The sequence below is a fragment of the Palaemon carinicauda genome, chromosome 8 (genome assembly GCF_036898095.1).
Source record: "Palaemon carinicauda isolate YSFRI2023 chromosome 8, ASM3689809v2, whole genome shotgun sequence".
Lineage (NCBI taxonomy): Eukaryota > Metazoa > Arthropoda > Malacostraca > Decapoda > Palaemonidae > Palaemon > Palaemon carinicauda.
The window spans coordinates 80,528,839-80,556,176 of NC_090732.1; the positions used below are offsets into that span (position 1 = coordinate 80,528,839).

At 39.2% G+C, this 27,338-nt stretch overlaps 1 protein-coding gene across 1 annotated transcript in view; it reads left to right on the forward strand.

The window, feature by feature from the left end:
* The window catches only part of LOC137645772 (protein fantom-like), a 723,952-nt gene that overhangs the window by 492,186 nt on the left and 204,428 nt on the right, over window positions 1–27,338 (forward strand). The window contains 1 exon segment of the mRNA XM_068378685.1: window positions 15,202–15,628. Coding sequence (XP_068234786.1) covers window positions 15,202–15,628 — 427 coding nt within the window.

Sequence of the window (27,338 nt, forward strand, 5' to 3'; positions counted from 1 at the left end):
CAGGCATTGAAGGCAACACACTTCCCTATACAAGAGGAACGATAATTCGTCTTACCTGGCGGCAGCCTCCCTACTTGTCACCTCACGAGCCAGTTTGCTCTCACACCTGTATACAGCTGGACTGGATGAATGCGGCAAGTAAAATCAAAATTCAGTGTCAGGAAACAGCATCGACACAAATCCCGTACAAATCCTCCGACGGGAACAAGTGGCAGAAAACTACCGTCGCAGGTGACAGAGCATCTGCCAAACACTCAACAGAAGTGCGAAGGAAATATCCAAAGTCGTCCTCCAAGTCACAATGAATGCTGAGACGGGAAATAGTGTTAGTGAGAGCATGTCAAGACCCGAACTGCATTCACCGGTCGACCATGTCCACTCATCACCTTCCCAGCGTTTATCAACACTCAAAGCAAAAAAAATTACAATTGTTAAAATGATAGTTCACTAATACACAAAAGAGGAGGAGGAGGCGCAAAAACACTATCCCACAACCGTAGAGCCACTTAACTTACATTAACACCATAGTAAACAAACTCAACAAAAATACTTTAACTTAAAAGAAAACAAGGCTGATTTAAATAAACCAAAGAAATAATTTTACGTTAACCTAATACGAGGTTTGTCAAGAGACTTCTCAAATCGAAACAGATTTCAAGACGACAACAGGAACTGGTGCTTGGCTCCCTCCAGTTCGTTTCAGTGACAGACCCAGTGCTAAGAGCACAGCTAAAAGATGCATCAGGAGTCTGGAGAAGATACGCATCAAACGCTCGAAGAGATCTCAAGAGACCTCTGCCGACTCGGCTAGGATCACTCCTCAAACCATGGTCAGAGGCCAAGAAGCTCAAGAGGTCGGTACCTCTGCAACTTCCTCCACCCTCGGTCGTCATCCATACTGACGCATCACTAGAAGGATGGGGGGGGGTCACTCCCATCAACGTCAAGTTCAAGGAACGTGGTCTCCCCTATTCAAGACGTTTCACATCAACATCTTGGAGGCCATGGCAGTCTTTCTCACCTTGAAGAGGCTGTCCCACGTCCCTCAGTCCACATCCGACTGACTTGGGACAGCGACGTAGTGGTCAGATGTCTCAATCGTCAGGGCTCAAGATCGCCCCAATTCAACCAAGTGTTGTTGCTCATCTTCCCGTCTAGCGGAGAAGAAAAGATGGCACCTCTCAGCAGTTCACCTTCAAGGATTCAGCAACGTGACGGCGGATGCTCTATCCAGGACAGCTCCGATAGAGTCAGAATGGTCCCTAGACGCCGACTCATTCTCCTTCATCTCCTATCAAGTCCCGGAACTGCAGATTAACCTCTTTGCAACGAGCGACAACAAGAAACTTCCTCGATACGTGGCTCATACGAGGACCCTCGAGCGGAAGCGGTGGATGACATGTCCCTGGATTGGATCAGATGGAATAAAATTTACCTGTTCCCTCCACCCAACCTTCTGCTAAAAGTCCTCACCAAGCTGAGATCCTTCCAAGGAATAGCGGCCCTAGTGGCTCCCAAGTGGCCCTGGAGCAACTGGTTCCCATTGATCCTGGAATTACAACCCAAGCTAATTCCCCTGTCGTACCCAGTTCTGTCCCAACAAGTTCAGAAGTCGACTGTCTTCGCTTCATCACAGAAAACCCGAGACCTTCATCTCAAGATTTTCTCTCCCTAGCCGTCAAGATGATGTTTGGGATCTCGAAGGAAAGCTTAGACTTCTTAGAGGAATATAAAACAAAATTTACCAGAAGCCAATATGAGTCATCTTGGAAGAAATGGGTGGCCTTTGTCAAGGCGAGAAATCCTACGGAGACATCGATGGATTTTTGCTTGTCCTTCTTCATTCACCTTCATGGATAAGGCTTAGCGGCCAACACGATTTCCACATGCAAATCGGCCCTGACAAGACCCTTACTATACGCCTTCCAAATAGACCTGTCCAGCGAAATCTTCAACAAGTTGACGAAGGCATGCGCTAGACTCAGACCTGCAGCCCCTCCGCGACCCATCTCCTGGTCTCTTGACAAGGTACTACATTTTGCTTCAGGTTTGGACAATAAGACTTTCCCTCTGAAAGATTTGACTCAGAAAGTGATTTTCTTGTTTGCTCTAGCCTCGCGTGCTAGAGTCAGTAAAATTTTGGTATTTTCAAGGGAAGCAGGCCAGATCCAGTTCGCTGAAACAGGCAGACTCACCCTCTTTCCTGACCCAATGATTCTCGCCAAGAACGAGCTACCCACTAAGAGATGGGGTCCCTGGAGAATCTGCCCTCTGAAGGAAGATATCTCCCTGTGTCCAGTGGCGAGTCTAAAGGTCTATCTTCGAAGAACTTCAGACTTCGGTGGAGGACAGCTGTTTAAAGGAGAAACATCGGGTTCCGACTTGTCACTTAAACAACTAAGGGCGAAGATCACCTACTTCATTCGCAGAGCGGATCCTGACAGTATACCTGCCGGTCATGATCCCAGGAAAGTCGCCTCTTCCTTGAATTTCTTCCAATCGATGGACTTTGAGAGTCTTCGCTCATTTACAGGATGAAAGTCATCGAGAATGTTCTTTAAACACTACGCGAAGAAGGTGCAAGAAGTGAAACACTTTGTGGTAGCTGCAGGTAGTGTGCTAAAACCCGCTGCTTAGTGCTGCGAAGAACAGTGAGTTATAAGGGACTCTTAACTCTAAGGGTGTCTGTGTTGACACTAGTGCGCAACATAGTGAAATTTGTGTCACCATGACTGTTCTAATATACTAAGGTGAAGTCACATAGACTAAACACTTGTGCCACGTGTTTTCAAACAAGAAGTGTATCTAAGACATTTCCAGAAAGACATTACAATTCCTACGGAATCGACATATGTGATGGCAAGTTTTTCCTTTTCAGATACCACAATCATTTCTGCTAATGTTCCAAGTCTATGTAACCTATTTACATTCCAATTACAATTTTACATTAAATTTTATCTATGCTAATTCTCATTTATTGCTAACAAATGAATTTATTGTTTTCGTGCGTCTTATTTCGCCCTAACATTGTAATAAAAAATCTGTTTGAGAATTTTATTATCCCTCTATTCTGTATAAGATAGTTGAACAATAGAATTCTATCATTCCTACACTTAAACAAACTCATCTAGCCTAAGGTAATTTTTTCCAACATGCCATACTTACTTTACCTATTACCTCGCTCTGGGACCGGCAGGTACTTCTTGATGCTGGGTGAGTTCCATTTATCATGCAACTTCGAGACTTTCCACAAGTCCAATAGGACTCATCCCTGCTGGGGGCCAGGAAGCAGTAACATAGTACATGCTCAGCTGAAGTGACATATACTGGTAATGTCACAGGTCTCTTGGGTCATTAGACCAAACGAATATTGTCTAGAAGTCGAAGGCACTACCGAGGGGAAAAAATCCACGATACATTAATGCTCTGGTACACTGCCATCAGGACGACATGGCTCAAAGCACTGGTTTTAACACTAAAAGGAATGGAGTTAGCGGGCGGTGATGACGTCAGCCAAAATGGCGCCGCATAGGACGTCATCTGATTACCCATAACAGTAACGGAGCCTTACCTTATTGCCTTATTTTTTGTTTGGGTTCCCCCAGGTCCCTCAGTGTGAGGCACCTCGTATATCCACCAGAGAGTTGCTAATGCATCTTCCGGTGTATCTTGCATCTTCCAGTCTTGGATGGTCTGGGATGCATCTTGGGTATTTATCGAGCTTATTCTTAAACACATCTACGCTCACTCCTGATATGTTTCTTAGATGAGCTGGCAGCACATTAAATAGTCGCTGCATTATCGATGCTGGTGCGTAGTGGATTAATGTCCTGTGCGCCTTCCTTAGTTTACCTGGTATATTTTTTGCCATTATTAATCTACCTCTGCTTGCTCTTTCTGATATTTCTAGCTCCATGATGTTTTCAGTAATTCCTTCTATTTGCTTCCATGCTTGTATGATCATGTAGCGTTCTCTTCTCCTTTCTAGACTGTATAGTTTTAAAAATTGCAGTCTTTCCCAGTAGTCAAGGTCCTTAACTTCTTTTATTCTAGCAGTATAGGACCTTAGTATACTCTCTATTTGCGCGATATCCTTTTGGTAGTGTGGGTACCATATCACATTGCAGTACTCGAGTGTACTACGTACATAAGTTTTGTAAAGCATAATCATGTGTTCAGCTTTTCTTATTTTAAAGTGTCTGAATAACATTCCCATTTTTGCTTTACATTTAGCCAACAGTGTTGCTATTTGGTCGTTGCATAACATATTCCTATTTTACATTACACCAAGGTCTTTAATTGCTTCCTTGTTTGTGATTGTCTCATTATTAGGTCCCTTGTATGCATATACCATTCCTTCTCTGTTTCCATAGTTTATTGATTCAAATTTATCGGAGATAAATACCATCCTATTTATCTCCGCCCATTCATATATTTTGTTTAGATCTCTTTGTAGTGAGTTCCTATCTTCATCACAAGTAATTTATCTACTTATTCTTGTGTCATCGGCGAAACTTCTCACTACGGAGTTTTCAACATCACAGTCTATGTCTGAGATCATAATAACAAACAGCAGTGCAGCTAATACCGTACCTTGTGGCACGCCAGATATTACCTGAGCTTCATCTGATTTCTCGTCATTTGCAACCACTATCTGTTTTCTGTTTTGCAGGAATTCTTTTACCCATTTTCCTATCTTTCCCACAGTATTATGCTTTTTCAATATTTAACTTAGCCGGTGATTATAATAGCTGCAACTCTGTTGCCCGACAGACAACTCTACGGTAAAAACTCGCCAGCGATCGCTACACAGGTTGCGGGTGTGCCCAACAGCGCCATCTGTCGTCCAGATACCCAGTACTCAATGTAAACAAAGACTCAATTTTCTCTCTGTCGAGCTATCGACAAGACGTACTTACTCGCTGTTGCTAAACTGGAGTTTTTTCACAACTAATTGGTGAAGTACTTTATTCTAGTTTTGAGCTTTCGCTATGCAGGTGTTTTATCTTCATCTTAAATCTTGAACTCGTTTTGGATAGATTTAATTATGGTGACAAAGAGAGTATGGACTTTCTTTCACTTTTAAATGGCCGACCCTTCCCTTAGACGGAAGTGTGTTTAGGCTTTTAGTAATTATCTTATCACGTTATAGATTTTCCTCTATATATTTTATATCTCTCCGCCTTTATTAGGCCTCTTCGATTAACTTTCCATTTATTATAAACATATAAAAATAATTTTAATGTTTTGTTTATATAGACCTTTCCTGAGAGTAGGCGGTCCTAACTTGGAAACCGAAGTTAATCAACGTTGAGCTCTTTATATCGTAATTAGCTTTTAAAGAGCTAAGGATTTAAAACTTTTTAAATGTAATATTTTATGAAAGAATTTCTTTGATAGTCTTCGTACTGTTTTCAAAGATGAACTAACGTTTAGTTTATTTATGGCACGCAGTTGTTGACGTTCAGGACGTTCAACATGCGCTCTATCGTTACGATAGAGAGAGAGTGTATCACGGTTTCACTTTGCAGTAAGAGTAAATCGATTCTGACGTTTTGTTCATTCTTTCTTAGCTTAAATGTTTTAAATTCTATTTTAAAGGAACTTTTTATTTGAAAAACCTTTCAGTTTTTTCCTTTAGTCAAATAACATGTTTTTTTGACGAAATATAATTGGGCTCTTCTCTTAGGTGCGAAATCAAGAGAGAAAGAGAGAGAGAGATAGAGACGGAGGGAGAGAGAGGAGAGAAAACGTTCCGTTCAAGCGGGTAACGTTGTTCTCGAGTTACTCTCGTCCCTAGTCGCTGTACGGGGAGGAAGGATAAAACGTTTTTAGTTTTTTATTCTCGTCCCCAGGCTATGTGCGGTGAGAGATTGAAAACGTAGTTATATGAACTAGTGTTCAGTCTCTTTCCCAGCCACTGATTTTTTTATCTTAAAATATGTTTTCTGTTTTTTGCTGGTATTAATGAGCTTGCATTATACGACTGATTTCGCAATTACTACCTTTTAATGAAGGGTAGAATTGCGTGTTTCAGGTAGAAATAAGTGCAAAACAGAAAATCGAAGTGATAAAGTGATATGCGCAAAGTGTTACAGTGTTGCGTCCGAGGCGCAAAGTGTTACAGTGTTGCGTCCGAGGGTTCGTCTGTTCGTGCCTGTCGTTCACCTAGTCCGGGACCTCTTACATGCTCCCAAGCCCAGGGGAGAAGGAATGTCAAACGACTTATGGGTTCGAGAGGCCTTGACCAACGAACAGACGTTTTCCCTCTATGGTATCGGGTGTATCTTACCAAGATCTCCCCTACCATAAGACGAGAGAGACGTTGTTTCTCCTCGTCATCCGAAGGCTTTTCGCATAAGAAACCTGTCACAAGGTTTCGAAGCCCTTAAGCGAAAGTCAGTCCTTTCAGGACAGGTCCAGCGTCCTGGTTACAACCATTAGGACAGCTCTGACCCTATGCAGTCATCGGATAACTGCTCGCCGCCTAACAAAAGCGTAACACAGACTTCGAGAGTCTTTTTTTGTAGGCAAAGTGTTGCGGTCACAGACGTTACCCTCGTCTCTTACCACAACCATTTCCGTTGATCCTTAATGGGTTGTATGGCAAGACATGCAGTATATGCTTGCCTCCCTTATGGAAGACTATTCTGCCGATTAGTCCGTTGAGTCTAGCCGTTTATCTCATCGATATCCTGGCTTTCAGCCAACCTAACGTTCCTTTGTGCTTACTGTTGACGTTGGCGTAGCTTAGTCACGTCAGTCAGGTTGTTTAGAACCACACTCGATGCGGTCTCGTGTGGTTTTTCAGCCGCATTTGGACGTTAGGCCACTTGCTGATGCTCCTGTTGACGTTCAAGACGTTCACTAACAATCGGAGTTGACTTGTTTTGACGCTGTGCGTCAACCTCTGCATTCTAGAGTTGTTTTGACTGCTCAGTCTAGGCAGTCAAAGCAGTCTCGAGTGGACGCTGTGCGTCCTCACGCACCTGTTGTGGTTGACAGTTCAGTTGTTGACAGTTCACAGACTGTCAAGCAGTTACATGACGTTGCGTTCTGGTCCGCTACTAATGCACCAGTGAGTGTGGACTCTGCTTGTAAAGCATTGCCACCACGGTAGGTCTCTCTCTTGCTTGAGACTCAGCTTTTATCGGACAAGGTTCCTGTAGATGAGGAAGTTGCTGTTCTCCCTCCTACTGATATTCCCTTGAGGACTCTGTCAGATGGAGAGGAGCCTAAAGCTGCTTAGCCTCCTATGGACTTTAATTAAATCATGATGATTTTTTTTAAGGATCTTTGTCCGGATCTTTTTGTAACTGCTGCTCCTCGTTCGCCTAAACGTCAGAGCTTACACTAGGCCTAGCTACTTCGAAGCCGTTGTTTTTAAGCTAGTGCTCTCTCGCTCTCCTAGAGAGCGTTACGTTGGCTAGGCGACTGGTTTTTCACCAGGAGGAGTTTGGGGGATACAGCCTTTGCTTTCCCTTCTTTTAAACTGGTTTATAGAGCGAGAGTCTGATATGACACGAGAGAAGTTCTCGGCTTGGGAGTTCATGCCTCTGCCCAGATAGACTTCTCAATTCTTGTAGACTCTCCCTGGCGCCTGGCCAGGAGACGCTCCAAGTTGTTTACAGGTCAACTTCACAGCTGTTTTCGAGCCTTTGAAGTTTTGCTGTACAATTATGTCACGCATAACAAGGCTTTCAGGGATGGTAAACGGTACCGCCTCAGTCGCTAACCCCGTCTGTTGCCACACCTGCTCCCGTAGACCCTAAATGGGCTTTGCTGCAAGACATGCAGTCCAAGCTTGCGTCCTTGATAGAGGACTTTAATGCGGAGAAGGTTGCTACCGAACCTTCTGGCCAACAACCTTCCAACCGGTCGGTTGTGCGCCCTGTTGACGCTGAGGTAACCTACTCGCGTCTGCCAGTTGAGGTGGTTCCTCCACCGATGCGACCCAGTGTGGGTTGCCAGCCGCACGTTGACGTTAAGCGACGCTCGGAGGTGGTTGTTGACGTTCAGGACGTTCAACAACCAGCAGAGGTGACTTGTTTTGACGCAGTGCGTCAACCTCAGCAACCCGGTAGGGTGTTGACTGCACAACCCAGACGGTCTAGACAGTCTCGGGTTGACGCTGTGCTTCCTCGCGCACCCATGGTTGTTGACAGTTCACAGACTGTGCAGCAGTTCCATGATATTGCGTCCGGCTCCGTCACGCATCCACCAGTGCGACCGGACTCAGCGAGCCAGACGTTGCCCACTCCGTTGCCGTTTCCTCATCAGTTTTCGGATGAGGAACCCTCTGATGAGGACGTTGCTGAACAGCAAGACGATCAGCCCCCAGAATAGATCAAGCCCTGCTATCCATCCAGAAGATGCTGAAGAAGGAACGCTGCTCAGTCAGGCTGTGGATGAGTCTGGTAGGGACGCTGTCATCCGTGGAACAATTTGCGTCACTAGGAAGACTACACCTCCGTCCTCTTCAATACCATCTAGCTTTTCACTGGAAAAAGGACAAGACGCTAGAAGCGGTCTCGATCCCGGTTTCCGAAAAGATAAAGTCTTGTCTGACTTGGTGGAAGGACAATATCAACCTAAGAGAGGGTCTTCCCCTGGCTGTTCAGACTCCCAACCACGTTCTCTTCTCGGACGCATCGGACGTGGGCTGGGGCGCGACACTAGACGGTCGGGAATGCTCAGGACTGTGGAACTCGAGTCAGAGGAGCATGCATATCAACTGCAAGGAGCTGTTGGCAGTACATCTGGCCTTGAAAAGCTTCAAGTCTCTCCTTCGAGGCAAAGTGGTGGAAGTTAACTCGGACATCACCACAGCCTTGGCTTACATCTCCAAACAAGGAGGTACCCACTCACTGACGTTGTACGAGATCACAAGGGACCTGCTCATCTGGTCAAAAGGTCAAGACATCTCCCTAGTAACGAGGTTCATCCAAGGCGACTTGAACGTCATAGCAGATTGTCTCAGTCGGAAAGGGCAAGTAATTCCAACCGAATGGACCCTCCACAAGGATGTGTGCAAGAGACTTTGGGCCACTTGGGGTAAAACCATCCATAGATCTCTTTGCAACCTCGCTGACCAAGAGGCTTCCAATCTATTGCTCTCCAGTCCCGGACCCAGCAGCAATACATATAGATGCTTTCCTCCTAGATTGGTCACATCTGGATCTCTACGCATTCCCACCGTTCAAGATTGTCAACAAGGTACTGCAGAAGTTCGCCTCTCACGAAGGGACAAGGTTGACGTTAGTTGCTTCCCTCTGGCCCGCGAGAGAATGGTTCACCGAGATACTTCGATGGTTAGTAGACGTTCCCAGTAGTCTTCCTCTAAGGGTAGACCTTCTACGTCAGCCACACATAAAGAAGGTACTCCAAAGCCTCCACGCTCTTCGTCTGACTGCCTTCAGACTATCGAAAGACTCTCGAGAGCTAGAGGCTTTTCGAAGGAAGCAGCCAGTGCGATTGCTAGAGCAAGGAGAGCTTCTTCCATTAGAGTCTACCAATCGAAGTGGGAAGTCTTCCGAGACTGGTGCAAGTCAGTTTCTGTATCCTCGACCAGTACCTCTGTAGCTCAAATAGCTGTTTTTCTCTTATACCTGAGAAAAGGACGATCCCTTTCAGCTCCTACTATCAAGGGCTACAGAAGCATGTTGGCATCGGTCTTCCGGCATAGAGGCTTAGATCTTTCCAAACATAAAGATCTGCAAGACCTCCTTAAGTCTTTTGAGACCACCAAGGAGCGTCGTTTGGCTACCCCTGGATGGAATTTAGACGTGGTACTAAGATTCTTTATATCAGACAGGTTGGAGCCGTTACAATCAGCCTCCCTGAAAGATCTCACTCTTATGACTCTTTTCCTGGTATGCTTAGCCTCGGCTAAAAGAGTCAGTGAGATTCATGCCTTCAGCAAGAACATAGGATTTTCGTCAGAAAAAGCCACTTGTTCGCTACAACTTGGTTTTCTAGCCAAAAATGAGCTGCCTTCTCGGCCTTGGCCTAAATCTTTCGATATCCCCAGCTTATCGGAGATCGTAGGCAATGAACTAGAAAGAGTCTTATGCCCTGTTAGAGCTCTTAAGTTCTATTTAAAGCGTACTAAACCTTTACAAGGCCAATCTGAAGCTTTATGGTGTTCAGTTAAGAAACCATCCTTGCCTTTGTCAAAGAATGCTTGGTCAGACTTTATCAGATTGTTAATACGAGAAGCTCATTCACATCTGAGTGAGGAAGACCGAACTTTGCTTAAGGTGAAGACGCACGAAGTTAGAGCTGTAACAACTTCCGTGGCCTTTAAGCAAAATATATCTCTGCAAAGTATAATGGACGCAACCTATTGAAGAAGCAAGTCAGTGTTCGCGTCATTTTACTTGAAAGATGTCCAGTCTCTTTACAAGAACTGCTACACACTGGGACCATTCGTAGCAGCGAGTGCAGTAGTGGGTGAGGGCTCAACCACTACAATTCCCTAATTCCATACCCTTTTAATCTTTCTCTTGAAATGTTTTTATTGTTGTTTTTTTGGGTTGTCCGGAAGGCTAAGAAGCCTTTCGCATCCTGGTTGATTTGGCGGGTGGTCAAAGTCATTTCTTGAGAGCGCCTAGATTAGGGGTTTTGATGAGGTCCTGTTGTATGGGTTGCAACCCTTGATACTTCAGATCCTAGGGGTTGATCAGCATCCTAAGAGGATCGCGAGGCTCCGTAAGGAAGACGTACTTAAAAAGGCAGAGTAATTGTTCAAGTCGACTTCCTTACCAGGTACCTATTTATTTTGTTTTTGTTATTTTGATAACTTCTAAAATGAAATAAAAACTCTTAGCTCATAATAATGTAAACATATATTGCTGGTCTCTACCCACCCCCCTGGGTGTGAATCAGCTATTATAATCACCGGCTAAGTTAAATATTGAAAAATGTTATTTTTATAATAAAATAAATTTTTGAATATACTTACCCGGTGATTATAAATTAAAGGACCCTCCCTTCCTCCCCAATAGAGACGCAGTGGGACGAGGAGAAAATTGAGTCTTTGTTTACATTGAGTACTGGGTATCTGGACGACAGATGGCGCTGTTGGGCACACCCGCAACCTGTGTAGCGATCGCTGGCGAGTTTTTACCGTAGAGTTGTCTGTCGGGCAACAGAGTTGCAGCTATTATAATCACCGGGTAAGTATATTCAAAAATTTATTTTATTATAAAAATAACATTTCTCATTTTTTTCTCTAATATATTATGGTCTACCTTGTCAAAGGCTTTTGCAAAATCTAAATAGATCACATCTGTCTTTTTTCATTTATCATATTTTTGTATATATTTTCATAGTATGCCATCAGTTGGGTCTGTGTACTTTTTCCAGGCACAAAACCGTGTTGACCTATATTAAACAAATTATTTTTAACCAAATGGTTCATTATTTTCTTTTTTATTACCCTCTCATACACTTTCATAATATGTGATGTAAGACTAACAGGTCTATAATTGCTTGCCTCTAGTCTTGATCCACTTTTGAAGATAGGTGTTATATAAGCTAATTTAAGTTTAACATATATCTCGCTCATATCTACAATTTGTCTTAGCAGAATTGCAAGCGGCTTCGCGATAGTGTTTGCAGTTTTTTTTTAACAAAATCGCTGGAACTCCATCTGGTCCGGCTGCCGATCCATTTTTAATTTCGTTTATAGCCTTGATAATATCTGCTTCATTAATATCTATATCCGTTAGATATTCAACATTTTCTTCTCTCATTTCTGTTTCATTATTCTCATTCACAATTCTTGGCGTGAACTCACTCTTATATTTTTCTGCTAATATGTTGCATATTTCCTTTTTTTCATTCGTTAGCTGTCCTTCAATTCTTAGAGGGCCTATTTCTAATCTCCCTTTATTCATCTTTTTTGCATAGGTGTAGAGTACTTTGGGGTTTCTTTTTATATTTTGAAGTGTCCTTTCTTCTAAGTCCCTTTTTTTCATTTTCTTTCGACTGTATAATCTTTTGTTCTGCATTTTCTATCTTACATTTTATTTCCATCGTTTTCCACACATTTTTTTCTTTTGCAAGATTTTTCTTCCACTTTCTAATTATCTGAAATAAGATCCTTCTGTCTCTTGGTATGCACGTCTTTTGTTTATTGTTTTTTTTTTCGGTACATATTTTTCAACAATTTTCTCCAGTATTTTGTACAGTATGTCCGTATTTACCTGTATATTATCACTTACAAATACATTTTTCCATTCTTTATTCAGTTCTTCATTTATTTCTGACCATTTTATATTCTTACTGTAAAAATTATATTTTCCATATCCTTCCCAAAGTTTTGTGTTTTATTAATTCTGCGATCACTTGCTTTGGAATGGTCTATCAATTCTATGACATTGTGGTCTGAAATTCCCATGTTATACACTATTATTTCTTTAACATAATTCACCTCATTCACAAATACTAGATCTAGGACATTTTCCTTTCTTGTTGGAATGTGGTTATTTGTTACATATTATGTTCTAATAGCATATCTTGAAGCTTTTCAAATTGCCTCTTATCTTCTGCACTACTATTACTTTTTTTTTTTTATATGTCTACATACAACCACTTTCTTCTATCCGTTCTTTCCAATCCACGAAAGGAAAGTTAAAATCTCCGGATAGGAGTATATTCCATTCTTTATGGTTTCTACATATATCATCTATTTTTTCTATTATTATGTCAAACTCCTTAGTATTTGGGGGTCTGTAAACTACAATATTCACTAGTTTTTCAAATTCAAATTCTACCGCAATCAATTCACATTCTGTGTTGCTGTATTTTTCACAGACTTTACCTTGATTTACATCTCTTCCATATATTGGGGTTCCCCCTTGATTCCTATTTTTTCTGTCTGATCTATAAGTTTGGAAACCCTTTATCTGGTTATCACTGCCAGTCTCTAGGGAATACCATGTTTCACTTATATTTAATATATCTATTTTTTCAATTTGGGTTAGTTCTTCTAAGAACTCTATTTTCCTTTTAGAGTTACTCGTGACTAAACCCTGTGCATTCATCACTATCATGGTTTATGTTTCATCCCCATTTTTTAATATTGGTAATAATATGGATTCTCCCGTGCTTCCTTCCTGTTCTGATATGATGTTCTTTTTTTCATTTCCCGGAATTCTGCCATTAAAAAATCCAACTTTTCTATTATATTTGCTCTTTCGCCTTCATATTCATTTTTGTGTGTATACCTGCAATTATCCCCATATCTGCACCAGCCCCTGGCATTATAGATGCATTCTTTGTAGTTGGGCTCTAAATGTGTATATTTGGGTTGATAGGCCTCATATCTTGGAGCTTTTGGTGTATAGCGCGGTATATACACAGCTTGCTTTTTTGTTTCTTTTTTTTGTTTCATTTTTGCTTTCATTTTTCTTTTCAGTTTGCTGAGTTTTCTTACTTTCATTCATGGTTGCAGGATGCATATATCGACATTTTTTGTTGAAACTGCATCTTTTCCTTCTTTTAGGTTTTTGCATATTTTTGGATGGAGATCTCTGCATTTGTCTCCATATCCGTCTAAACATGCACATTTACCATATATTTCATAATCATGGCATATCTTTGGATGCTTGTAGTAGCATCTTTCACCAAATTTGCAATTCCCTCTTTTCAGCAAATTACAGACTATATCTTTCTTTTCTTTTTTTTTTCTTGTTCTTGCTCTTCCCTAAAAGTATGTAGGTCCGGGTAGAGTCTCTTGGGTCTATTATTTGTTTCCATCTGGTAATTTATTTCTTCATAAGTATGTTTTTGGATGGCATCATAAGTTATATCAATGATTTCCTCTGCATCCTTACACATATCCTGTTCATTTTTCTCTTCTTCTTTTTCTTCTTCTTCTTCTTCTTCTTCTTCTTCTTCTTCTTCTTCTTCTTCTTCTGCTTCTTCTTCTTTATCTTCAACTATTTGCAGATTTAGTCTCGACTTAATTATATTTTCTATCCAGACTAAGCATGTTGAGAAGAATACCTTTGTCTTAATTTTTTATTTTTTGCTGTATTTCAGCACATGTAGGGTGTGTTGGAACATGACAGGCATCACATTTTCCAATCAATTGTTGAGGATTATTAATGGAATACCATATCTTACATGTATTACACCATTTTGGCATTCTTTTTCCCAATGCATCAATCAGCATATTCACCATATTGGACTTCTTATTGTTCTTTGATGGAATGTGTTGATTGATATAAGCTTTCTTTATAAGTCTCTTTATCACCTGGATCTTCTTAGGAATTTCTTCTATTATTTTGCTGATGTTTTCCGCAGATTTGCTCCAGTTTATTGGATCATATTGTTTCAATATGTCTGCGAATATTTTTCCGTCACACTGGTTGGAGTTACTAGTGACCTCTGTTATCAGACGGTCGAGTTCTTGAGTCGCCAGTTCATGGAATTTACTTTTGCTATGTGCAGCGATATCTCTCCAAGCGTTGCCTGTATTATACGACATCTTGATCAGATTTTTAGTAATTCACAAGATATCTATCTTATGCCGACGTTTTATCCCACTTTTCTGACCTCAAACTAATCACTGACTATTCACGAAAACTTGTAGCTATATTGCACTCGATAGCCTTTTGTTTTCCGCGTTAAATCAGGATATTTTTAGGATCGCACAAGTGTAATCACTCACCGGCACACAGATACAACTCAGAGAGAGGGGTATATATATGAGGAGAACTTTGTAACTGCTCCTCCCATATCTTGCCACCAATTCCCCCATCGAAGCGTAAACACTATGTGGGGTGCAGATAGCTATGTAGCATGTAAAGAATGCGTCCCCTGTTATTATGCGATATCCTAAAGGACAACCTTAAGGGTACTCACGCCAGAAGTTAGAATTCTGGAAACCTTTACTTTAATTCTCTGGGAATATCCACTGTAGTCATATATACCCCTAGGAAGCTACTAAAGGAACTTTTCATCAGGACGACATGGCTATCTCACTCAAAAATAGATTTTTCGCTTCGCTCAAAATCCGTTTAAACGTACTGTACTATTTTATTGTGTAAAGCGGTGTTACCTTTTGTCCTAACACCATTCCATATTTTGAATATGTAACTTCAGAAACAAACCTCAGTACAGGACAGCTTATTTCATTTTGGAATACAGTAAATAATTTTATCTTAAGTTTAATATGGGGATTTTTTGCAGATTGATAAAGTGAATCAAGAGTCAGAAAAGAAAGCCCAGAGTCTGAACTCTACCATAAAGAGCCTTAAGGAGATGATCAAAAGACGTGACGAACAGAGTGATAAACTGGGACAGCAGATATTAATGCTCACAGATAAGAGCATTAAGGATAAACTAGAAGGCCTTTCTCAAGATGTGATTCAAAATGTAAAATTGAGTAAACATGACAACATGCTGGAGTTCCACATTGAAAGCGTGTCTTTTGAAATGGATGATTTTAGTCAGTTAAAATCATTTGTGTCGTGGACAGTACCCTTTTCCTTAGAAGATCCGTTGCAACATACAAATGTTGCTATTGGAAAATTTGCTCACTTCAAGTACTCCTCACTCTACAAGTTCCACATGAATTATAGGAATCTGGAGTCTTTAAGAGATGATTTTGTCACAGGTATAGTATTTTTTTTTTAATGTTTTATGTAATAATAATCTAAACTGACTAGTTTGTTTCAGGCAATTCATATATTACTGATACGCATTGCTACCAATGTTAATTGCTAACAATACAAAATAATTAAATGATAGATGCAGTTATTTTTATGGAAATCTTCATCATTCTCTTTCAAAAATATTTCATTGCCAGGTTGAAGTTCTTACTTATATTAGAATAAGAGATTCGTATATATAGAATAATCTTCAATATTCATGTTTATATAATTAACAAATGTTTGGTGTTTGCTAAATGAAAAGGCCGTTACCACTCATAATTATTATGGGACTTAATTAGATTTTGGACAAAAAAGTTGTTCGGATAAGACCTTGACATAAATGATGTTTTTCATCAGTACTGTGTTGTGTATCCCCTCCATGTGAACTATATGTGTTTGCAAGTCCAACATTTTAGTCTAGAACAGTGTTTCTCAACAATTTTTACTAATCTCACTCCTAATATCTCACTAGAATATTACGGCACACTATGCAAAGTTTAAAAGTGTATACATTAAATATTATATGGAACCACAGACTTAAAAAAAATGCATGAATATAAACTTTATTTTTCGATTTCTGTTCAGGTACTTTAACTACAATAGGGACAGTTTTTTTTATGTAAGCGGTAGGCATTGAAGGAAATATCAAAATTACCGGAGCTTACTTTATTTTTCCAAATAGGGCAACCAACTTATCCGTTGAGATGAGAATATTTTAATTTCTACCTTGCATGCCGCTGTTTTTATTGTTTCATTGAGAAAATATTTACGTTAAGTAATCCAGGATATACATACAAATTTACAACAAACATATTCAAAGAATCTTCCCTGCTTTTCTCCGTGATAAAGGCTGTTAATTCCTTATGTAATTCGTTACCATGAGATAACATTTTACCTTTCTGCAGCCATCAAACTTTGATATGCACTATTATAGATAATGAGATGAACTTGAACTGCAGTTTTATATGTATAACTGTTTTGATTTTAGATAGTTGTAAGTATTGCCATACTGTTTAGATATGAAGTCTTACTGTTTATTCACGTGGAACCAAGATCTATATCCATTTTTTTTCGCATTTTCCGGTGTGCTGTGACAATGTTTCGTGGCACATTTGATTTAATATCATGGCACCCCAGAGTGTCGGGGCACAGTTGTTGAGAATCACTGGTCTGGACATCTAACAACCCACCCACTAACTTCCTATCCCCCTTTCTATTCTATCAGCTGACAAAGTTATTAATGTAATAAGAATTCCTTCTTTTAGATAGTAATTGAACTTGTATTCTTTATTCTATTTATTTATTTTCACATTTTACTTACCAACAATTTCTAATATTTTTTCAAGTTTTCAGTAACCTGATTGTGAGTTTATATGTATACTAATCGGTATCAATAATTCCTACAGCTACTATATTAGCTCTTGGTATGTAAAATTGCTTTTAAAAGTTGAATTTGCATTCCATTTTATTTCCCTTACATTTAACAACCATTCAAGTATTTTCTTCCATTTTACTCATTCTTGCTATGTTTCTTTATATATTTGTCCCTACAAGAATACAAACCATCGTCCTTTAATAGGAGTATGATTCCAGCAAAGCTGAAAACAACCTTTGATTTTGGCCAAGTAAAACACTTACTTCTCCGCGTCCTCTAGTGGCTATTAGAAATACTTCTTTTTCTTTTCGATTCATGTGTTTGCTGTGATCAAGGAGGTTAAATGGGTGGAGGTGGCGCAGGTAGTCAATGCTTAAGGGAAAAGGTGAAGCCAACTGTCATACCCGACACGCCCTCTATTATAGGCAGAAAGAACTTGGGAGGAGAGTAATCAGCTATCGCTTTACCCTTTCCGCGTTACTTACGAGTATTATGATAATCCGAAGAAGGATCAATCCTTGGACAGGAAAATGGAAGATTGACAAAGTGATATAAAGGTCATTTGTAAATGGATAATTCCTGTATTTTTCAATCTAATTAAAGAATGAAAATAACTGTTATCAGTACCAGTAAGAGCATTAATAGAAGTTTGACACTTCAATGATTTTCCCAGTTTAAAGACAACGAATCCCGTAATATAGGCAACAGTGCTGCTTGAACACAATGACAAACGATGACCACTTGAAAGATACGTGTAACCTCATCATCATCAAAATCAGTTGCTTGTTTTATATCAATACATTGAAAATTTTGTTCCTATCAGTTGAAGAATTTATGGCTTGAACAGAAGAGTTGTATGAAAGAGCACATTCCTTAACTCTACTTGAAACAGAAAGAATATTTACAGATTCCATAGGTATACAGTTCCCTTTGAGCACATCCTGCAAGTCATTATTAACTAAAATTCTTTTGTAAGCGGCAGAAAACTGACAGGCAGTTGGGTTGTTATTACCTCCTCCCATAGATCTAACTTGGCCAAAAAAGAGTGCTAGGTGATCTTGGCTCATCTTTTACGTTAACAAAAATTTTAATGGGATTCAGGACAACCTATCGGATTATAATATATTTTAATCAAACTCTTTATATAAATTATGAATCCAATAAAGCCAGTTTTGCGATTGGAATTCAACAAAGGTTTACTACATGGAAGTTTAAGTTGTCTTAGATGTAATTCAGCATGGCCCAGAAAATCTTTAAAGATTCTTTCATTATCCTTTATAATGGTAATGAAAATGATTGTTGCTTCACATCCCTTGAACTCTACGAAATTGTTATGAAGACAAAACTGCATTGATTTGGTAACAAATTCACTTAGTAATTGCTCTGCAAGTTTAATAGTCATCTTTTTTTTTGTAATCCATGCCAGATGCTGCGTTCTTAATTTATTCCCCAACAGCAAACCCTCGCACTCGTGAAGCTTATGTAATTTTTCAATGAAACCCCACTTGATAAGTTTCCCTTCCCATCAACAAAATGTTTTTCCCCTAATTAATTTCTAATTGAAATTCGCATATGGCATGGGTAAAAAAAAGTATAAATATCTATTCTTGCATCAATGGATAAATGAAGTTTTTATATTTTCAGAATCTAGACTGCAACCAACCTCTTTGACCATAGCAGCATTCTTTGATAGTCCTTCAAAAGTCAAAGAAATAATTTTTATCCCCACTGATTGCAGCTTAGCCAAACATTGCCTTAACAAATTAACACGCTTAGCTCTTCCTTCTTGAGATGAACAGGAAATTATTCATATTTGTTAGCAATCTATCAAAATCTTCATCCTTGAAGTGCTTACAGCATAATTGTGAAGTGGTAGTTGGAGCAAAATTTGCTGTCCAAGTATTAGGATCTGAGGACATTGTGGCCTTCCCTTCAAATTAATGGTGATTCATATGCAAAGAAGTTTCTAAAGGTGTTGGCTGATGCCAGGATCTCTAAAACTTCCCTCACTGCCCTCCTCCTCTGCCCCTCCATCTGCTGAGTGCCTGACTTGATGATCATTGACGATTCTTTGCCTGCCTTCGGGGATGATCCTGTATTCTCCCCTGTTGCAGTATCGTTGTTGCCGGCCCAGAAATTTCTTACAACATTCAAGTCTAGTAAGGGGAAAAACTGTGCGTGCACAGCCCCTCAGGACTTCTTTATATTTGTCATTTCCTTCAGCTGCTGACCCATTGGTTACAACTCCTGCTACTTCTCAAAAGAAGCCACCAGCGAGGATCGTTTGGCAAAAATCTCCTGAGATCTAGACTGACCTCCTCTCACACACATGTGTGAGAGAGATGGTGCTGTACTGACTACTAACCCAGCCTGAGAAGGTGATTTGGTATGAGGTAGAGGTGCTCGTGGCCCTGCTATCAGTTCTCAATCTCGTACAGGCATGAACACGTGCTGTTTGTTGCTCAGGATGAAAGTGTGCCACCCTCTCCTCCCCCCCCCTCCCCCATTCTGACAGTTCCAAAGAGAAGACACCACCTAAGAAGTCATTAGCTCAACAAGAGGATCAAGTTGGAGTTTATGACCGACGAGCTCTTCCCTCACGCGAGTAGCCTGACATAGTCAGAATATCTTACCACCATCAACGAGACAGCTCATCACACATGGTCTCCATACTCTTGATCTCCATAAGCCAGATCTCCATACTCTCGGTCTTTATGTCCTCTGTCTCAACATGCACCATCACCACGTGATCAGTCTTCACCCGCTAGGACACTGTGCGATTAGATTCCTCCTTCTAGGACTTCACACGATCAGACATCACTCAATCGCACTTCTCGTGCATACTCATCTAGTGATCATGACGTTCCAGTCAAAGGGTACCTGTTCCCTGCTTCTTCTCATTGCTCCAGGGCAACGTATCAGAATCCCTTTATGCAACAAGATCTTCCGACGTAATGAGACCAGTCTTCTTTCCGAGATCTCCCCACATGTCAAGACCAGTCAACGCTCTGGATGCCGTTAGGGATATCAAAATTACATGACTCATACATGCGGTCATCAGCAAGGCTCCTCACCACCCAGTGACAACCTTTCATATGAATGTGTTCATTCACCGCATGGTACATCCTTCAGAGGTTGAAGTACCTAGGGATTTGCCAAACTCTGAAAGTATGAGAGCTAGAGGCACTTCTGCATTTTAGGAGTTAGACCTACATGCTGTCATCCTTTCTTCTTCAGGGTATCACTCCAGTGCCGTTCTTGGTTCAGTAACTGAGTATGCTAATAGGGATTTTCTTGAGGCATGCGTCGAGATCTCTTTGTTAGTAAGGAGTCTCAGTGTATCGTAGACCCAACAACAGCCTTTATTCCTACATGAATACAAACCCTCGTCTTTTAATAGGAGTGTACTTTTAGCTTGGCTAGAACTTAAGGCTGTTATAATTCATAATGAGGTGTCAGTTGTTATTGGCAGGTGGTGGGAAAGCCCCGCCCCCCGCACATTACGCTGAGTAACCACTTTGTTTTCAGCCACTGAAGAATACGTACATCAATGGCTGTTTTATTTGTTTTGTTTTTCTTTAAGTTTATATTTAACAATTCATTGGGAATGAGGGAATTCAAGAAAGACAAAAGGTTCTGTAGCTGACTGACTGTGTAACCTGGTAATACAGTGAACCCTCGTTTATCGCGGTAGATAGGTTCCAGACGCGGCCGCGATAGGTGAAAATCCGCGAAGTAGTAACACCATATTTACCTATTTATTTAACATGTATATTCAGACTTTTAAAACCTTCCCTTGTACGTAGTACTGTTAACAAACTACCCTTTAATGTACAGAACACTTAATGCATGTAATACAGTACCCTAAACTAAAACAGGCACAAATATTAAAGGCGACTTTATATCATGCGTTTCCTAAACACGCCAAAAAGCACGATAAAAAATGGCAACCAATGTTTTGTTTACGTTTATCTCTGATCCTAATGAAGAAACAAACGCATTTACACATCTGTTTATAGGTTAGTTTTTGCATCAATTATATTGATTATTCAGTACAGTATGTTGATTTGGTTATTACTAATGTTTTACTTAATTTTTCTTAGGACTTCCAAATGAAATTTTTTTCTTTATGACGCCGCCTGAAACGACGGCGTCATAAAGTACGCTCAGTAAACAAACTAAGGAATTTAACCCGCATGATGAAAGTGATAAATAATGATATTACAGTAAAAGCTTTTATAAAATATGTTATTACAAATATTATTTACCGTATCTATATAAAACATACATACGTAGCAAAGCAGGAAAACAATCTACGAGAGAGAGAGAGAGAGAGAGAGATTGTTTTACATACGTAAATGTAAATTTTAAACAAAACAAAAATAGCCCCATTTCATATAAAATAGATTACAAATATTTTACTTTATCATATTACAGTAGTCTGTATAATACTGTAAAGTTCAGTACAGTATGTTGTTGTTAAAGTCGTGGCGATGAAATTCTCACGAAACAAAAACACGACGCCATTTGAGTACAACAGCTGATTCATTCTCTCTCTCTCTCTCTCTCTCTCTCTCTCTCTCTCTCTCTCTCTCTCTCGTGTTATACAATACTTACATTTAGATGAAGAAACTAAAATTAGTTTTCTTAGTGTCAATTAAATACGAAATGAAATAATTAGGCCGAGTCTACATCCATTTCAATCATAGCCAAAAATAGGGCATCCGATTTCATCAGCAAACCACTATTTTTTGGGAATATCATTTTATTCTAGAAAATTGCCACTCTTTAAATAGTTAATTGCACATTAAGAAAGCGTGTACTTTTGTTTTTAAATTTCGGGTGTGTTTTAAAAATCGAGTATTGTTGACTTTTTTTTTTTTTTTACTTTTGGCTGTGATTAGATCAGCTGTCATCTAGCTGCCGCTCTTGAGTGTGTACGAATACACTAACAAAGTATCATTTATACCATTTTTTAACTTATTCAAACCGTCTACAGTATACAGTTGATATTACATAAGCACCAATGTGTTATAACCTATCAAATTTTTTTGTTTATTACATTTAAACCCCCCTCTATCTCTCTCTCTCTCTCTACCTATCTCTCTCTCTCTCTCTCTCTCTCTCTCTCTCTCTCTCTCTCTCTCCTCTCTCTCTCTCTCTCTCTCTACCTCTCTCTCTCTCTCTCTCTCTCTCTACCTCTCTCTCTCTCTCTCTCTCTCTGTGGGGTACTTTTCACTACCTCCCATTCCTTACCTCTCTCTATCTCTCTAACAAATGATATCTTTGTTGCTCCTCAAAGTTTCATTTATATTGAAAATCAATCATGATTCAATTTTCCTTACTTTCTCCAATCTCGCACCATCGGTCTCATCGCGGTATTTTCGATATTTCCGGAAAATCCGCAATATATGTATAGACATGGGTTATGAAAAAAATCCGCGAAGTGGTGAATCCGCGATGGTCGAACCGCGAAGTAGCGAGGGTTCACTGTATACAGTACATTTTGTTCTTATCAATAGCATTAATGTTGGTACTGTATTTATTCCAACATTGATATGTATTAGTGGCGGCAGTATTTTAGTAGTTTTAGAAATGGAACGTTGCTGCTCACTATCGATAGAAGGTGAACTTCAAATTATTCCTTCACATCTGGCTCATCTTCGTCTCTTAGCGCCAACAGTGGATCTACGGATTCGTTGTACTTGATTACACTACCAGTCAAGAAAGAATGTCTCCCCCTATTCTAGGGCCAGTGTATCAACATGTAAGGCACAGGCTCAGAGTGTATAGAGGAGACCTCACAAATTCAGCCTTATTTGAATTTGCCCCAGCAGCTGAAAAAAAAAGTCTTTTGCTATGAGCGACGTCATGCACGGCATCCCAGCAAACCATCCACTGACAACTTTAGAGTTATGAACAAAAAAGTTGTCTTTTACAAGGTAAACTAGCAAGTAATCCAGTAGTAAAAGGTTCCTCACTGATGGGATCAGGACTGCATCAAGAATTTCTACTTATTGCTGTGCAGTTAATCACCCATCCATCCCTATAACCCTGCTGAAATTTTTCCTCTTTCACATGAAAGTTTAATATTTTCGTTATTAAACCTAGAAATTCATATAAAAATAAATAAGTTATCGCAAAAAAACGAAAACATCAACGCTGAATGTCACCAATATTCAGAAAATTCAGCAACAATTAGGAATTTATATTAATATGAAGGGTGTCTCACTCTATTTAGTTAACTCGTTAGAATTTTGAAAGGCTTAATTCTTTTATCCTTGAAAGCAAAAAGAAACAATCTACTTGTAGTTGGTATTTAATAAGTGTAGACCTACGAATGGTAAAGAAAGTTCGTTACGCATACACCTAAGTCTATGTGAAACTAGTGGTATTAATTACTTATATTTTGTTATTATGTTAACAGCTTTGGAGTATACTATGATTGTTACTCGCAAAAGTGTTATCCAAGAATCTTGATTCAAATGGTACTGTAAATATTGAAAACCGAAAGCTATTTGTTGCTCTTGGCGATTTTGAGATAGGGAGGGTTTAATAGCTGGACTTCTGAGATTAATTCATTGATTGTGCAATCTCCTTCTCGCCATAAGAGATTTGAAGACAGTTTTTTTCACATTCACAGCAGTTGTGATAGGCTGTGATGTGATTGTAACAATAATCTAGTTATCCTGCTCTTGAGTAGTGTATCGTGGTTATCCTTTTGTAGGCTGATTCTTGAGGTTTTCATCTTTGTTAAAACGTTTGGTCCACCTGAATACGGTTGTCCGACTTACATTAAACTTTCAGCTAATTTTGATGGAGAGGATGTTATTTCCATGCATTTTTATTATAACTCTCCATATAGCTACTGAAGTTTCCTGTCTCTTAGTTCTAGAATTTATTTGATGTTGCCCATGATGCTTCATCATCCCAACGTCAAGTCAACGAAAAGTAGGCTAAATACTGAATGTCACTTATATCATATGACAAGTTGCAGCATTGTTTATGTGTTTTTTCAGGCATGTCAACCTTTCAGAGTCAGGGAGGAGAATTTTCTAGTGTTGCTATTGTTTAGGAAGATTGGGAGCAAATTCACAACTAGCATTGAAAATCTTTTCAATACAGAGAGTAGTGACGACCTTCTTGGCTTTAGTATATGAACATGAATGTTCAAGAAAATTAATTCAATATTGCTAGTTAGAGTATCCACAACACATGGAAGAAGGATTTTTGTCCCATAGACCATCTCAATGAATTTACTTGATTTGAAGGTGTCCCATTGAGATGTTCTCTACCAAGAAGAACCTAGAAAAACGGAAACAGGCCATTTGGAACCTCAGCATAGTTGTTGTCAAGATCTTTGGGTTTGAAGGCCATAGTTGTTCCTTGGTGCAATCTGATCTTATATTGTCATCCAAAATTGATGCTGCCTTGTAAATCGCTTGCTTAGTGTAAGGATCAAGTTTTGCTTGATATCCAAGTACCTCAAAAGCAATGAAATCTAGTGATAAGGTTGAAGGTCACTGGTATGTGGCTCTTTCTACATAGAAAAATATTAGTTTTACCAAATTCCTTTCTATTTCCATTCCATCATCGAGCTAAGAAAATCACAATTTCTGAGATCAATCAAGGATCTTTGAAAATATTCATTTGAATATATTCAAACAACTGTTGCAAAGCTTTGTTCTCAATCACAGCATATTCTTATTTAGATTTATCATGTACAGTCATGTTCTTAAGATATATACAAACTTGTATATGATTTATAACAGGAAGCATGGTATTGGGTTTCAGTCGCTGCAAGATATCTTGAATTAATAGCAGTTAGTCTTTCATTACGCTTCTCAATAACTATGTCATGGATAGTTTTATCTGCCCTCATTTACACTGCTTGAATCCCAGGCTCCCTCTGATATGCTCCCTTTGTGTAATTTTATAAGGCCCGCTTCACACTAGCGGTTTGAAACAGTGCGGTTTAGAAAACAATATGTAGCTCAATAAGGCCCTTCACATGCTGCGGGAGATAATCGTGCGGCAGAATAACCAGGCAGTAGTGATTTCCAAACCGCATGCACTACACTGCAGGTTTTAAAATACTCAGGAAGCTTATGGCTCCCTTCAGACGACAGGTTTTGCTCTGTGCGGTAGCAGTGGTTCAGCTGTTGCAGAGTGTAGGCTTTCCTCTTCCGATGCTATTTTTCAGTGATTAATTTGAATGATCTTATTATTATTATTATTATTATTATTATTATTATTATTATTATTATTATTATCATCATAATACTGTATACAGTACTAAAGGTATACTAAACGTAATAAGATCATGATTTTACAAGTGATTGTTTTCTTTTTCTTATATATTACATAATTTAAACTCTATCCAATCTTGAGAGAGAGAGAGAGAGAGAGAGAGAGAGAGAGAGAGAGAGAGAGAGAGAGAGTGTCGATCATAGTTTTGTGATGATACCATCATTTTAAAAGAAATGAAGACGATTGTTGCTAAAATAATATTTATTATTATTTTTATCATTATTCTCATTACGTATTATTATTATTATTATTATTATTATTATTATTATTATTATTATTATTATTATTGGGTGGGTGCACCATTTACATAGTTACTTCTTTTTAGCCTCCTGTTAGTTATATACACAAAGACCAAATTCTTCTTCACATCCTCCATCTCGAACAAACACTGACAGGCTAGCATTCTATTCCCTGATGCATGTATAAAGACATGCTCCATGACATGCGGGAATCTGCCGCACAGTTTGAAACTGCTTGTGTGAAGCGAGCCTTATTCCTTGCAGAAAATACATATTTTGCCATAAACATGTGAATGCTGTAAAGTACGCTCTTTCTGTAATGAATATGTTGCAGATGCTTCATGAGTACTAGATGCTGGACTCTCAGCTTGTTTCTGTAGGTTTACTAACACTTTTTTTTTTCTTTTTTGTAAACGATGACTGTATTTCTGATGATAATGAATATCAGGCACATAACTTTCTTTTACATGTAATGATGTGATAGATTTGAAAAAAGTGAATTTCAGCAGCATCTTGTAAAGTTTTCCATGATCTCAAATCATTTGGTCCATAAAGTAGATTTTGGGGCGAGTTCTTCTCTTGTAGGGTGCATGGTTATAACTTTCATTGTTTCTGATGTTTGTCTAACATCTTTCCTGTTGAGAGAACTAAGCAAAAAATTATAATGTCGAAGAACAATAATACAGCAATACTGGAATACTTTGCATGCTCTACCTTGTAATTTTCATTACTTCCTCGGAAACGTTCAACAATCACTTTCTGTCTTAGTCTCCTTTTCATAGTATTCCAAGTATCATTTGATATCCATGGCTTTCCCTTTGTAACTGCATGTCCCCAAACTTGACTACCAACTGACTGATAAATGTTCTTAATTTCACACTATTCTTCATTAATTGTCTGCTCTTCGTCTCTTAAAGTCTCAAAGACTGCAAATTAATTCCTACATTCATATGCAAATATTTCTCTGTACTCATCTTCTAGAATCTTATTTGTAGCAAACCTAGGTAATCTTTTTATATTTCTGTTGGGTGCGTTTAGTTTTAATTTCAGTGTGGCAATGAAGAGCTGATGATCACTCTCAATATCTGCTCTTCTACATCTTTTTACATATTTTAGCATCATCTTCCTTTCTTTATTACTAGCTATGTGATCTATTTGATTTTTGTAATTGTCGCATGGTGAAGTCCATTTATACTTGTGAATGTCTTTGTGCTGAAAAAGAGTACAGACAGTCCCCAAGGTGCGAACATCCTACTTGCGAACTTTCAGACTTACGAACAAAACTACCGAAAGTAAAAAGTAAGTTCAAACTCCGTGGAGTTATAATTTTGAAATTAGCGCCACTGGGTCCCAATCCACCCGGGTCCACCCAGGACAGGCAGCAATGACCTGCTTTATTCAAAATCTCTTGTATTTGCTATTGTGATCATCATAGCTGTTTGTATGTATTACATCCACCGTATTTTTGCCTTATTTCCGTAAATTTCAATAATGTTAACTATGGCTGATAAGCAGATTGCTATTGGTAGTGCAATGAAGCACAACATTGGTGGTGATAGTGCTAGTAGTGTGAAGAAGTGGAAAGCCATTTCACTGGAAATGAAAGTAGCCATTTTCAAGAAACTAGATAGCAGTGAAAATAGGCAGATATTGCACATGTATATAAAATAAATAGTTCAATTATTGGCACTATTTATAAGACGACAACGAGTTAGCCAATGATGGAGAATTATTCCAAGTGTTGGCTAA